The sequence below is a fragment of the Scardinius erythrophthalmus genome (assembly GCF_964197995.2).
Source record: "Scardinius erythrophthalmus genome assembly, chromosome: 4".
Lineage (NCBI taxonomy): Eukaryota > Metazoa > Chordata > Actinopteri > Cypriniformes > Leuciscidae > Scardinius > Scardinius erythrophthalmus.
This window is the reverse complement of record NC_138224.1, coordinates 44,625,363-44,640,137: the sequence shown is the minus strand read 5'-3', so window position 1 is coordinate 44,640,137 and position 14,775 is coordinate 44,625,363. Positions and strand designations below refer to the sequence as shown.

Below are 14,775 nucleotides of genomic sequence, written 5' to 3'. Positions count from 1 at the left end.
AGGAACAATTTTTTTTTTTTTTACTTTTAAATGCATAAGAAAGTTAAAATGCTCAGACACATATTCAAAAGAAGTGGCTTCTCTTATATGCATGTTGTTACTTCACTAAATACCTCATTTTTATTTGCTTGATTCTAGAAATGTCTGATTTGGAGAGAGTGTTTCTACGTACCGCCATCACTGAGGTCGCTTAATTAAGACGAGTTGATACATGCCTCTCTCGTCTCAGTGCGTGCACTCAATCGCTATGGTGCGTGGCGACACTTTGATAGCACTTAGCTTAGCCTAGTTCATTCATTAGGGTCCAAACAGAGATGAAGTTATGGTGCCTTCACGTGCTATGGTAATTATGGTAAATACCAAAAGCCGACATGGAAAACATGGAAAACACATGAACACCCCCTCATGTGGTATTTTCCACTGGGCAACTCGTAGAATATTTTGATGCACGAGTTGCCGAGATGAGATAACCTTTGACCTTTTCAAAATGGCGGAGAGCAACGCAAGAGTCATGAATACTGTTAGCGGATAGTTTTTGTAGCCTATACAATGTTGTGTCATTAACAATTGTAATATAATGCGTTAACACTCAATTTTCAACTTCGCCGCAATTTCCTTGGTTCATATTTAATCATTTTATGTCATGTTTTTTTTTTATTTTTTATTATTAATTATGTTTTAATCATCAGAAAGCACCACATTTACGTTTTTGTTTTTGTTTTTTTTGTAAAGATAAAAGAGATACTCTACTGACAGACCTTGCGGGTACTACATACGACAACAAAAGCACTTGAACAGAACACACTGGTAAATACCAGTTCACAAGTGGAAAATATCATCTTTTCCATAGCACATGAAGGCAGCATTAGAAGCGACCAAACACCTCCACGTTTTCCCTACACTGAAAAAAATGATTGTTGAATTTACTAAAAAAATTATCGTAAGTGGTTGTACTCAATTCATTTTATCTACATTTAAACAAATGCATTCAGTTGAACTAGTTCAACCGAATGCATTTGTTTAAATGTACTCAAATCAATTGTGTGCAACCACTCACGATCAATTTTTTTTAGTAAATTCGACAATTTTTTTCAGTGTATTTAAATAGTTACACGAGTAGTTACACGACCAAGTATGGTGACAAAATAAAACGTGGCGCTTTTCTTAGCGGGTAAAAAGGATAACTATGTATGGCGGAATAGCACTTGGGCCTAGATAGTTATAGTTATCATAGTTATCCTTTTTACCCGCTAAGAAAAGCGCCACGTTTTATTTTGTCACCATACTTGGTCGTATAACTACTCGTGTAACTGTATTTAAATGGGGAAAATGTGGAGGTGTTTGGTCGCTTCTAACTTCATCTCTGTTTGGACCCTAATGAAAGAACTGGGCTAAGCTAAGTGCTATAAAAGTGTCGCCGCGCGCTAGAGTGATTGAGTGCACGCACTGAGATGAGAGAGGTATGCATCAACTCGTCTTAGTTAAGGGAATAACATAGTTTAATATGAAAAAACGGTGGAGTATCCCTTTAATGAAGTTTTTATTTTTGTTACTGTAATGTTGTAGTATCTTTGTTTGAATATTTTTTTTTCTTACTTTCTTTTTAGGCCGATCCTGTTTTTCTGTTTTTCAGCTAAGCGGTTCATGCTGTGTGTGGATCAAAACATTATACTTGACAACATCCCCTCCATTATTTCCGCCCTGTGCATGATGTTTGGGAGCTATTATATCTTCAACATCCATTACCCATCAGAGCTGGCATCAACCCTGGAGTTTCTGCAGAGGTATGTCTTCTTAGATAGGCTTTATGCAACAATTTCACTTGATTGAACTTTAAAAATGAAGGTACTCAGACTCTTACGCTGTTGACGTAACATAAACAGTGCAACGCTTCCAGAATGCTGGCTTACCGTTGGCCGACACTATTCAGGTGAGCACCACGATGCATGCGCACGATTCGTTCCTTATTAGAGGACATGGAAGCGTTGCACTGTTTATGTTACGTCAACAGCGTAAGAATCTGACACAGGCTAGGAAGAAATTGTTGAATAAAGTCGTTATTTTGTTTGTTTTGTCTACAAAAAGTATTCTCGTCGCTTCATAAAATTAAAGGACAACTCCGGCGCAAAATGAACCTAGGGTGTATTAACACATTGGTACCGAGTCGGCCGTTCTCTGGGATTTGTTTTCATGATAATCGAATGTAAGAGTTTGATCTCTAAAAACTGATTAGCTTATTATGCTAATATATGGGGCAGCAACTAAGTAAAAATAAATCGCTAGTTAATAACACTAACAAGGCTCAAAATAGCCTCACACTAACACAGTAGCATAATGAGGGTCCCTACATGCAAACTGAAGCATTGAAGATACCTTCTTATTAAACTGTCTGTACACTTACAAAGGTCATTATTGCAATATAAACAGCAGACATCCCAAGTCTCCCGGAAGTTCCGGGAGTCTCCCGCATATTGATAGCGGCTCCCTGATGCCCGCAAATCAGTTAAAATCTCCCGGAAGCAAGAGCGCGTACGGCAGAGAGAGGGAGCGAGAGACCTTGCGTGTGTGCGCTAGTGTGCGTGTGTGCCTCGGGATTTTATCTCTACTCTCGAACCGAATTAATCAGAACCCCCCCCCCCCCCTCCCCGTTGGAGATTTCTCGAACCGAATTATTCATAACCGAATCGCACCCCCCCCCCCTGAATTTTACTCTGAATTTTAGTATTGTTTTTATATGAGGATCCTTTTTCAAATACAAGGTCAATATTGATTTTCACTAACGAAAAAACAACAAATTAACCGTGAATTTATATGGAACTAATCTTTAAAAGCTTTCCATCTTCACTCTCCTCATGTAACGTTGCATTCGGAGATCGACAAAGTCCTTTCCGCAAGCGCTTGCTCTCCCGTGGCATCTGTCGTTGCTATTAAGTCCCTATGAAATAAAATTTTAACTTGTTTGGCTTTTAGACCATGTCTGCCATCTTTTCCACATCTTTAGGGTATTGTGTGTGTGTGTGCTCGCGTCTCATATGAGTATGTGCGCAGAGAGTTTGTGTGTGTGTGTGTGTGCTCGCGTCTCATTGAGTATGTGCGCAAGTTTGTGTGTGTGTGCGCTCGCGTCTCATATGAGTGTGCATGGAGAGTTTGTGTGTGTGTGTGTGTGTGTGTATGCGTGTCTCGTATGAGTATGTGCGCGGAGAGTTCTGCGCGTCTCGTGTGTGTAGAGTTTGCGTGTATGTGCGTGAGCGACTTTAGGATATCTGGTACCGAACAACATGTAACAACATTTTTCGATACTCGACAGTATCGAGGCAATTCGGTTGGTACCTAAAAAGTATCGAACTCGGTACCCAGCCCTAGATCTGAATAGAAGCTCTTTATGAATGATTGACGAATGAACAAAGATGTTGGCCAATCATAGCAGTTAGTGTTTACGGTCTCACAGCTGACTTGCCCTTCCAACAGAGCATTTAAATCAGAGGGCTAAATCGGGTATGAAATGGCCTTTTATTTTATCATTCATTTTTAACTGGAGTCACTGATAAACTGCAGATGTCTGATTGACAGGTCCAGCTATTATTAAAGGGTTAATTCAAGGGATACTTGCCCTAATGTCATTCCAAACCCATAAGAAGTTTGTTCATCTTTTAAACGCAATTGAAGCTTTTAATTAACGCTTTTTAATGAAATCTGAGAGATTTCTGTCCCTTTATCGACAGCTAAGCTACGCAACTACCACTTTGACACATCAAAAAGTTCATGAAGAGATTGTAAAAACTAATCCATATGAATTGAGTGTTTTAGTCCAAATTTTCACATCACTTTATTTGATGAACAGATTTATTTAGGTTTTTATTCACATATAAACATCGGTCAGCAAACACAAACAAACTCAACCAGGCCTGCTTGACGCACAAGAACAAACCTCATTGGTTCTTGAGAAAGCTCAAACAGGCTGCCTGGTTCTCGCATGTCAAGTGAACATACTTGAGCTTCTATTTACCACAACTGATGTGTAAGCTGATGAATGTTTATATGTGAATAAAAGACTAAATTAACTTTGTTCATCATATAAACGATTGTGTCTGCAATTTTTTGGAATAAACCGTTCAATTCAGATTACTTTTTCAATCTCTTTCAACTTTTTGAAGCAAAGTTTCAGTTGCGTAGCAGTCAATGTAGGACAGATATCTCAGATTGCATTAAAAAATCCTAATTTAAGATCTTAAGACGACTTAAGAAAGAATTAAAGTCTTACGGGTTTGGAACGACATGAAGGGTAAGTAAACAATGACAGCATTTTTGGGTGAACTAACCCTTTAATACCTAAAATATTTTATTTATCTTGAATAAAGAAATTTAAGTTATTTTTTCTGTTAATAAAACTATTTTATAATTAATAAGTTGCCTGTTTTTCTTCTTTCCCAAGGTGTTTTTTCTCCATCAACCCAGAGAAGGGCACCAACGTGGAGAAGACACAAACTTCACGTCTCAATGTGAACCCAAGAGTCCTTTAATTCAGGAACTTTCAGATCATGAGTGGCGCGATGTCTGAAACTATGGACATTTGTTTGGACTTTACTCTGAATAAGGTTTGTTTCAGCTTCTATGCTCAGTTCTGAAGATATTTTTTTCAGGTGAGTTTGTATGCAACTTAGTTCTTAGTTAAGTCAGTTCGCAGAGTGATATTGTTCTGTAAGTGTGTTTGCAGAGTGATATTGTCCTGCAAGTCAGTTCGCAGAGTGATATTGTCCTGTACATCAGTTTGCAGAGTGATATTGTCCTTTAAGTCAGTTTGCAGAGTGATATTGTCCTGTAAGTCAGTTTGCAGAGTGATATTGTCCTTTAAGTCAGTTTGCAGAGTGATATTGTCCTGTACATCAGTTTGCAGAGTAATATTGTCCTGTACATCAGTTCGCAGAGTGATATTGTCCTGTAAGTCAGTTTGCAGAGTGATATTGTCCTGTACATCAGTTCGCAGAGTGATATTGTCCTGTAAGTCAGTTTGCAGAGTGATATTGTCCTGTACATCAGTTCGCAGAGTGATATTGTCCTGCAAGTCAGTTTGCAGAGTGATATTGTCCTGTAAGTCAGTTTGCAGAGTGATATTGTCCTGCAAGTCAGTTTGCAGAGTGATATTGTCCTGTAAGTCAGTTTGCAGAGTGATATTGTCCTGTACATCAGTTTGCAGAGTGATATTGTCCTGTAAGTCAGTTTGCAGAGTGATATTGTCCTGTACATCTGTTTGCAGAGTGAAATTGTCCTGTAAGTCTGTTTGCAGAATAATAATAATGGAAAATGTACCTCAGAAGTGCGGGTATTTCGAGGAGCAACGAATGCAGCTGAGCTGAGGAATACGGTAGTAAGTTTTTTCATTCTCAAGTGAATCGCGTTTCTGTGTGTGAATGAATGAACGGCAGAGATGCGCGCTGTTTACCACAGCTCGCAAAAAGATAGTTTAAATTTGAATCGCGTTTCTGTGTGTGAATGAATGATGAATGATGATTTTGGATAGATTATACATTTTTACTGTCAAATATCTGCCACCTCAAATAAGCTTTTGTTTGCCAATTTTTGCTCATATGTTAAATATAGTATGTTTTGTCAAAAATAAAGTAATCAAATAATATGTTATTATGTGTTTGTTCCAATGTAGCCTAGGCTATATTTAAAGTAATAAATCCTTAACTTTGAAATATGTATGATAAAATGTATACTTTAGTTTTTACGAAGAAAGATTACACTTGAATTGTTGTTGTAATTGTAACATTTTTAATTAAATAAAATCTATTTACAAGGTAGATGTAAACAAACTATTAAAAGGAAAATATAAGCCTTTTCTTTAAATAATATTTATTGTGTTTTATTAGTGACAAATTTGGGGAGAGGATAAATATTCCAAAACTGAAAATACAGTATGAGAATTAACTGCACAATTACTAGACATGTTTTCCTTGGATATTATACAATTTGCAAGCACAATTTGTGGAAAAATATAAAAAAATGAGATGCTTCCAACTGTGAACCAATTTGGTAGAATATATATATATATATATATATATATATATATATATATATATATATATATATATATATTTCACACACATACATTTTGCTCTTGCATTCTTTCTTGTGGCTCAGTGACACACCTGAATAAATGGCTCATTAAGTATGCGGGCCCCATTGTCTCCTCAGGTGCGACCCACTAAATATGCATGATGGTGTTAGATCGTTGACCCCCACTCGCATATTGCCTTTCCAAACAGAAAGTGTCTTGCAAAATTTAAATTAATGTATTGTTTTATTTGAATGATTAGGCAGGATGATTTTCAGATCATTTTGAAGAAAAAACTCTAGGCGACAACATCCATTAGTCAAAAGTCGTATTGACACATATTTAGTATGTGTTTTGTGGCCTTATTTCAGAAACTTTAGTTTTTAGTTTTTTCAATAACCATGCATAAACATTATTCTCTCAAAAATACAAACATGTACATACATGTTGCTCACATATTATGTATAAATAGTGATAAATATATTTTTGTGCTAAATAGAGTGTAATTACACCTTTGCCATTAATATGTTTATAAGCAACTGAAAAAAGCACAAATGTCAGGGCATGTCAGAACATCTCAAGGACCCCAAAAACACCTTAGACCCAAGAGGGTTAAAACAATTAAAATACTATTTGACCTGTGGAAATTAATAAATCAACACTATTCTAAAAACTTTATTTGAGAAATAGTTTATACAATACAATAGTTTTTATGTATATTTTAATATTTATTCTAAAACATAGCAAGGATATTGGATGAGTTTTAGCAATGTAATGTGAACAGCACAAATGCCATTTATATTCCGTATCTAATATTTTCCAATGTCTTGTAGTACCTTTGATGGTGTTAAAACATGGTATAATCTGGATGGAAATATGAATGAAAATGATACAGATAGTTAAACTAGGCACTGTAAGCTCCATGTATGGTTATTTCGGGGAGGGGACGGGGATTGAGATGCATGTACAAACAATCTTCCGCTGACTGGGATTTTTGAGCAGGTTCTGGCATGCATGGTTTTATAAATCTGAAAACTTTTTGTGCGTACGCAGACTTTTAGTATGAAATCTACAGAAAGTTTTATAAATGAGGCCTCAGCTCAGTGAATATCTGTCTCATCTCCTGCTTGTGTGTGATAGTATGGCTTTAGATGTTTAACTCTCAGGGATACCTTATAATGAGTTTGAGTCTGGGATGCACTAGTGTTAGGTCTTCTGTTTAGTGTCCTGTATTTTTTATCTTTTATGATTTCCTGTCCTTTTGTAGTCTTGTACTTGGTCTTTGTAGTTCTTCCACTGTTTCCCCACCCTCATTTTCCCAGAGTTCTCCTTGTTTCCTCGTCTAGTCGTTTTTTTAGCCCTGTGTTTTCTTTTGTCTGGAAGATCCAGCTTCCTCACTTCGTTTTTAACAGCATACTAAAGGTAATGAATTTGGCTTATATGCCCATAATTAACACAAATGATACAGTATGATGCAAAATTTGTTGTTTTTTACAATCCAAAAACAAGAAAGTCAATTAGTTTTCTCTATTTAAGTCTTGAACTACTGATTATTTGGCCAAATTTGTTCCAAATAAGGTAAGATAAATGGTTTTGACTGTGCTTATTATTGTTATGTCACATGTTTTGTACAATATTTACAAGTCTGTTTCCAAACCAGCATGCAGATTATATTAAATACAACAAAGACAAATTAAGTAAGATTTAATTTAATCTTCTTGTTATTGTGAAAAGAGATTATATTACAGTAGTGTGTCAGACTTGATTTCCTGGAAACAGTGTGTAGCTTTGTCACCCCTCCTAAACATCTGAGCTCCACCCACTTTAACTTTCATTCTGGGAAACAGTATTACACCACAGAATGCGTTATCTATATATCTCTATAAGAACACACAGCAAAAAACTACTGAAGAGTGCATTCAGTTGCATACCAAATCAAGAATCCATAATTTCTTTCTGTATATTTAAAACATTTTCAGACCTTTTTTTCCTCATAAAATTGAATTGGTGTTATCTTTTGAACTCTTGCCATGAAAACAAACTGAGGTTTCTCATTTTTATTCTTCACATGTTTTTACATGTCTTTATTCTGTACAGGTCAATTTCAGTTTCAGAAACAAGAATGTCTAGTACCGTCATTCCCACAAACTCGTCGACGCTGATCATCCAGTTTCAGGCCCCACAACAAACGGTTCCAGCGACTGTTAATGTGCCACAGACAGCTTCAGCTCCTCAAGGACTTCAGGCTTTCCTGAAAGGCCAACCAAAAGCACTTGGGGTGAGAAATCTTTCAATAAAATTTATTTTTATACGTGTGAAGGAAAGGTATGGAAAAAAACAAACAAAAAAGCATTAGGATGTCACCGGGTGACGAATAGGAACTACGATGAACGGAACGAGTTCCCTGTAACACCAGGCCGGTTCCGGCGACCTGTCATGGCCGCCCATATTGATGAGCTGCGGTGGATAATCAAGTGGCTATTTGAGCGTGCAACCCTGCTCAGCTAATAACTGTGATTCACTATTCCCCTGCAATAAGTGCCTGTTTTCTGGTCTTCCTCAGACTGTCCAGATAATGATCGGTCTGCTGATTCTCCTGTTGGGAATCGTGTCTACAGTCAATGCAGAATCCTTCTTTGTCTTCAGTGGTATTCCTTATTGGGGATCTCTCATCGTAAGGAAACAATGTACAATTTAAGTACAGTTCTGTCTTTTCTAACACAAGTTAAATATTCTAACAGAAGAATCCTTTCTCTCTCCTCTCAGTACATTATCGCAGGATCACTCTGCATTGCTGCAGAAAATAAACTCCAAGGCAAAGCCTCCTCCAGTTTGTGTTTGGTATATGCAAATCACTTGTTATTTTCAGGGGTCCAAGCAAAAAACTTTTTTCAAACTTTCACTCAATTGAGGCTAAAGCAAAAGTTTTTTGATTACTCACTCACTCTTGAGCGTCTGGCGCGAGTGATTTCAATGTTAAGTCAATGTAAAGACGCGTTTACGCGCGTCTAGAGGTCCTGCAGCGCAAATGAGGCTTAGCGCGGCGCGGTAGACCAGCCTCATAGGCGAATTGACTAACACAAATAATGCATCTGTCTTTTCTACCATTTCACTGTAGCTCAGCATCACGATGTAAAATTAATGTTATTACTTTAACAGCAGCAGTAAAAAAAAAAAAAAAAGATAAGCTATTAGAGTAAAAATATTGCGTTACTTCATAAGTTAATAAGAAAAAAGATTTTACAATTTCTGCAAATGCAGTGATGAGTTCATGATTTATTTTAATGAATAAAAATGTTTCAAAACATCCCCACTATGCATAAAATCCATTATATTCTCATAAAGAGCAATGAAGTCTAATCAAAATCTAATCAGTTTGCAAAGAAATCGGTGATCTCCAAATTACCTTTAGTTTTACATGATACAGAAAACATGTCAAGTTGCCAGACATGAATGAATGAATGTATTGCTATTCTATTAAAGTAGAATAGTTCTTGGGCCTTATAATTGCAACTTGCAACTTTATTATTATAGTGCTCCATATATATTGTTTCATGATCTGCTTTAACACACTGGGTAAAGTGCTTTCTAACTAATTAACTTGTTTTTCTGTCTATAGGTGAAAGGTTCACTTGGAATGACCATCTCAAGTGCTATAACTGCAGGCATTTCCATTATTATCCTTTCATTGGAGTTGTCTATAGGATATATCCCTTACTGCTATAGATATAACTGTTATAATTACAAGGTATGTTAACAACTTTTCTAGTCACAGTTTTACTTGCATTTAATAGAAGAATTTAATAGACCACTTACTGTTACTAATAATTTACGTCTTGATATTAACACCCGTCAAATGCGTGTGTATTTCAGCCGTGTTACAGTCACTCCTACTAATCGCTTCGGCGGACTGAATTTCATATATACATTTATCAATTGTAGTCTTTTAAAAAATCATCTGAAATAAAAAACTAAGTGCAATGTAGTGGTCAAAAATAGTGACAGCGAGTTACACACAAACCCGCCTCTCCTCTCTCATTTAATTTGCTCCAGAAATATATTCAGACACCTTCAACATTTCTCACATTATCAGTTTATTCGCTATAGTTTAGAAAATGATAATAACTACAAGAACTCAGAGTTATCAAATCAGTTGATATTTCACTGGTTTTGTCCATCCTTCTGTTAGACTATCTCACAAATGAATTAGGTTGATTAGCTGTCATCTGTTAAATTTAATTACACAATTACATAATACCAATTTAGGTAAACCAATTACCAAGCGATGCTTAATTTTGTTCAGTCTGTGTGTAAAAAGGTCACATTAGCAATTAAAGAAAAACACTAAAGCAAAACATGGTCAGGTCAAAGTGTCTGAATAATTTGGTAGTCACTGTATGAAGAATATTTGGATGAAGAATTTCACAGTTACTTTATTTTGCTATAATTTGTGGTTTGACTGTAGCCAAATTATGAGATAGTAGTAAAAATATCTATATGGCAGTTTTTCCTCATGGATTTGGTAAAATTGTTGCCTGTGAAAATGCTGAGTGTAACTTCTGAAAACACGACACAGTGGCTAGTGAGCAAAAAATTTAATGTCAAGCCCTGTTTACCATGCAAGAAGGCTTTGACATTATACATTAAGTTTGATTTGTTATATTACCATACATACATTACCTCAAGGATTGTACATTCTGCACTTGCAGCCAGTGTATGAGTGAGTAACTATCATTTATTTTATTGATATTAGTGCTAATGATGAGTGTTTTCTCAGACCCTCTTCCGGGGGATCCGTGGTGTGTCCTTGGTATTCACTATCCTTGAGTTTATCATCTCCATCGTTCTGTCAGCATTTGCCTGTAAAGCCAACGCCTGTTCTCCACAGGTGAGTGATGCGTTCAGGGCTAGAAGCTGAGTGGCCGCTATGGTTGCTAAGCAGTTGCTAGGGTTTTCTGGGTGGTTGCTAGGACATTTTTCAGATTGACAGAAAGACGGGTAGTTTTTCAATTTCTATTGTTTTCAATAATCTGCACAAGTTTCGACACCAAAATATTTCAGCAGGATTTTTGTCTTTTCCTTTTTCCATTTGAAATAGTGTTGACTATAAACCTGTAATACTAGAACTGTCATCCAATGTTATTAAATTTATATTGCAGTAAGAAGGTATAAAACGCAACGTGTATTTTTCCGAAGGTGCTTCCACGTTACCAAGTTGTTATTCCACAGTCCTATGCCTTTAGACCCAATCCATCAGAGGTAAGAGAAGCTTGTAGCACCAGTCTAATGGGACTTTGTGGAAAATATATGTGTGTGTGTGTGTGTGTGTGTGTGTTCAAGAATTGATTAGAATGATCAATAAATTAGCAATAAAGCTGATTTGCATACCTGTTTTTCTTGCAGGTACCTCTGGTGAGCGACTCTTCCATGAATCACGATCCTGCAGATGTTCCCCCACAATACAGTGAATGTGCTGATCCTAAATATGAATATTAAAAAGTGGACAGAGCTGTGGTCCTGCCGCTGGGTTTGATGCTTTCACAGGACACACTGGTTCTTCCAGTGATTCAGGTCTTGTCCACACTAATATGTGTGGCATCTTTTAAATGCTGTTTAAACTTTTAACAATTTTTGATAAATAACGTTGTTAAAAAAAGAAAAAGCATATTTTTCTTTCTGTTTTGTCCTTCTGTCCACACTGACACACATTTTTATTAATAAAAAACATTCTCCAAAGTGGATTAATTTGAAAACACCGTTTTCGCGTTGTAGTGTGGACTTTTTGTGTGGAGTTTGGAGTTTTTTTAAAACATTGACGTAAGTTTAGTCATGTGACGCATATTCATGTTTATACCAGTATTTTGCCTGTTATGTATGATTCACTTTCACACTGTTGCTAAAATATGTTACTTTACACACTCTTCATATCACAGTCCTGCAAGGAAGACAGAAAATTTACTTGCATTTTGTTCTTCAGTAAAACATGAGAGCAGTCTCGCTTTAGACCAAACATATAATGGTGACTGAGTGCATCAGTGAATGGGGAGGTATTTTGCTAAATAAAATAATCCTGTCAGAAGAATTGCGCAATAACTTTATTATTTACTTTTCCATCTGTATCATCTCAGTGAGCTATTTTTTTCACTAAAAAGTGGACACAAATGTAATCACTGGATCAAATAGTAAGTACAGATTTGTGAGTACAGACACTTGTGAGTAAAAATACTCTTCAAGATACTGCTTCACACTTTTTTACATCAACAATGCTGCCTAATCATCAGTGAAACTCTTTTTCTCTTTAAAGATAATAAATAAATGCATATGGCTGATATAACTGAATGTTTAAAACTTGCAAAAGTAAAAGCAAATATTAAAATCATTCATAAAATTCCCTTAAGTCTCAGTCCTCTGTGTGTCCTTCAGCAGGCTTCCTGTTTAGAGATTGAAAAACCCCAAAGTTAAAGATTAGAGTAGCACAAAGAGCAGTCTACCCTGATTAAGTCTCGTTTCTTTTCTTTCTGGATCTCAGGATTGGATCTGTTATTTTCCAGTGATAAATGGTCAGTGTTTATTTAGAGTAGTCAAAAATAGAAACAAGCAGATTCTGCGCAGGACAACGGCACACCCTCTAGAAGCAGCCCATGACTGAATTTAAAAGAATTGCGTCATGCAGAGTTTGTGTAAAGCTTTGGGTTCATGTTTCATGTCAGTCATATTTCATGTCAGTCATGTGATTCCCTTGCCCTCATGTGATCCTGCCATGAGCTTCCCTAGTCTTTTGCGGCATGTTGTCATTGGTTAATTGTCTAATCATGTTTAACGGTGTGTCTTGTTTAGTGATTAGTCCTTAGGCTTGTTGGACTTCATACAGCTCTGCACAGACCGATCGGCGGCTGACTTGAAGCAGTGCATGCCGGTTAGAAATGTTGTCCAACTTGATACAGCGCCGACGCCACGTGACGTACGCCATCAAAGTACCGCGAGAGCGTTTCGAGAGTAGCCGGAGAACTCAGCCAGCGCAGCTTCTCAAGAGCGGCTGCACGAGCTCTGATGACAACACAACTGTTCCACCGCATGACAAAGATCACGTGTGTCTGTTTATTCTCACACCTTTAGTTCCACTAAAGCTCACAAATCAGTTTTTTATAACAGTAAACACTCTTTTCATGTAGTCGCGATGTTATATTGTGTCATGTTTATCAAAATAAAACTGACTAAAAAACCTAGACTCCACTTCATTGATAGTAGCTATAGGCTTATGTTTGTTGTGAACATAGAATCGAAAGACCAGGAGACTTGGTTGTTTCTTCAGCAGGATTCTTTATTGAGAACACGAGCTGTCGGTAGCTGCAGTCACCAAGTCTGAACGTGAATGTTCTCTTACAGTTTATATACATTTAGGGGCAGGAATCGGAAAAGACAGGTTTAGGAACCGGTTTTAGACAGAGCATTGCCCACCCTAATCCACTCAGCATATCTATTCAAACACTGAGACCCGAGTACAGGACTGGCTGGGCTTTCTTGCTAAAACACAAACTCCAAGAGTTTCAGTAAAACAGGACTGACCAGAGTCTTTTGCTAGAAAACTCTGATAATCATGATTTATACCTAACCTTAACATGCTAAATTCAATGTAAACCTAAATTAAACATTTTAATAAATTTGCTTTCCCACATTTGCCCCTTTGAGAGTCTTTAAAAAAACTCTCACAAAATACAAATTTATACACTTAAAAGTTCAATCTTGTAACTTGTGTAAGTTACAGGCACAAAGCAAGTTCAATCTTGTAACTTGTGTAAGTTACAGGCACAAAGCAAGTTCAATCTTGTAACTTGTGTAAGTTACAGGCACAAAGCAAGTTCAATCTTGTAACTTGTGTAAGTTACAGGCACAAAGCAAGTTCAATCTTGTAACTTGTGTAAGTTACAGGCACAAAGCAAGTTCAATCTTGTAACTTGTGTAAGTTACAGGCACATAGCAAGTTCAATCTTGTAACTTGTGTAAGTTACAGGCACAAAGCAAGTTCAATCTTGTAACTTGTGTAAGTTACAGGCACAAAGCGTGATCTGTGTTGTTCATCTGTAATTGCATGCTGACACAGAAACAAAACATGCAATTAGGGTCCGTGAAGTTCTTACAGGTAATATTCTTTTATGGTTGGACCAGTCATTTTCTCGTGCGAGGCGTGAGTCATTTGTTGAATGAAACACTTGATACTGTGGAAGCATATGTAGAATGCCAGTAGGAGAAATAACAGCAGCATTGCTATTTCTTTAATCCACAGCCAGGGTTTACCAATCAAGTTTCCGAACCATGAAGAATTGTCTTCAGTCATCTGGTGTAATTTTGTTGAAAGATCAAGAATGTCTTGTTGGATTTTGTTCAAGTTCTCTGTTGGATCCATTAACCCGGTGCAGCACTCAGGTACACCATACGATGGGATTAATGCTCCAAGAGTTCTTGACCACCACGTTTGAACACAAGTGAGTCCTGGAATGCAGCCATCTTTGTTGATAGAAGGAGCTGAATTTTGTAGCTGTGGAGAGCTTTGGGTGGAGTGTGTATTTTCTCTGATAGCTGGTAGAACATAAACCAGGGTGCACCTGCCGTTGAATGGGCTGGGTAGGATGCTGTAGACAGAGATAGGGTGTGCAACCCATGGGATTCCGGCTCCTACTGAAGGTGCATATGGCATGCAAACGTTCTTTCCAGCAAAC

General features: G+C 37.0%; 1 protein-coding gene across 1 annotated transcript; it reads left to right on the top strand.

The window, feature by feature from the left end:
- The first annotated feature begins 7,518 nt into the window (after positions 1–7,518).
- Positions 7,519–13,274, top strand: LOC308689352 (membrane-spanning 4-domains subfamily A member 4A-like). The gene is made up of 8 exons (XM_081363002.1): positions 7,519–7,636; positions 8,156–8,336; positions 8,622–8,732; positions 8,825–8,899; positions 9,678–9,806; positions 10,836–10,946; positions 11,255–11,317; positions 11,462–13,274. The coding sequence occupies exons 2-8, from the start codon at positions 8,181–8,183 to the stop codon at positions 11,552–11,554; spliced, it is 738 nt and encodes a 245-aa protein (XP_081219128.1). The 5' UTR covers positions 7,519–7,636; positions 8,156–8,180; the 3' UTR covers positions 11,555–13,274.
- Positions 13,275–14,775: the final 1,501 nt, after the last annotated feature.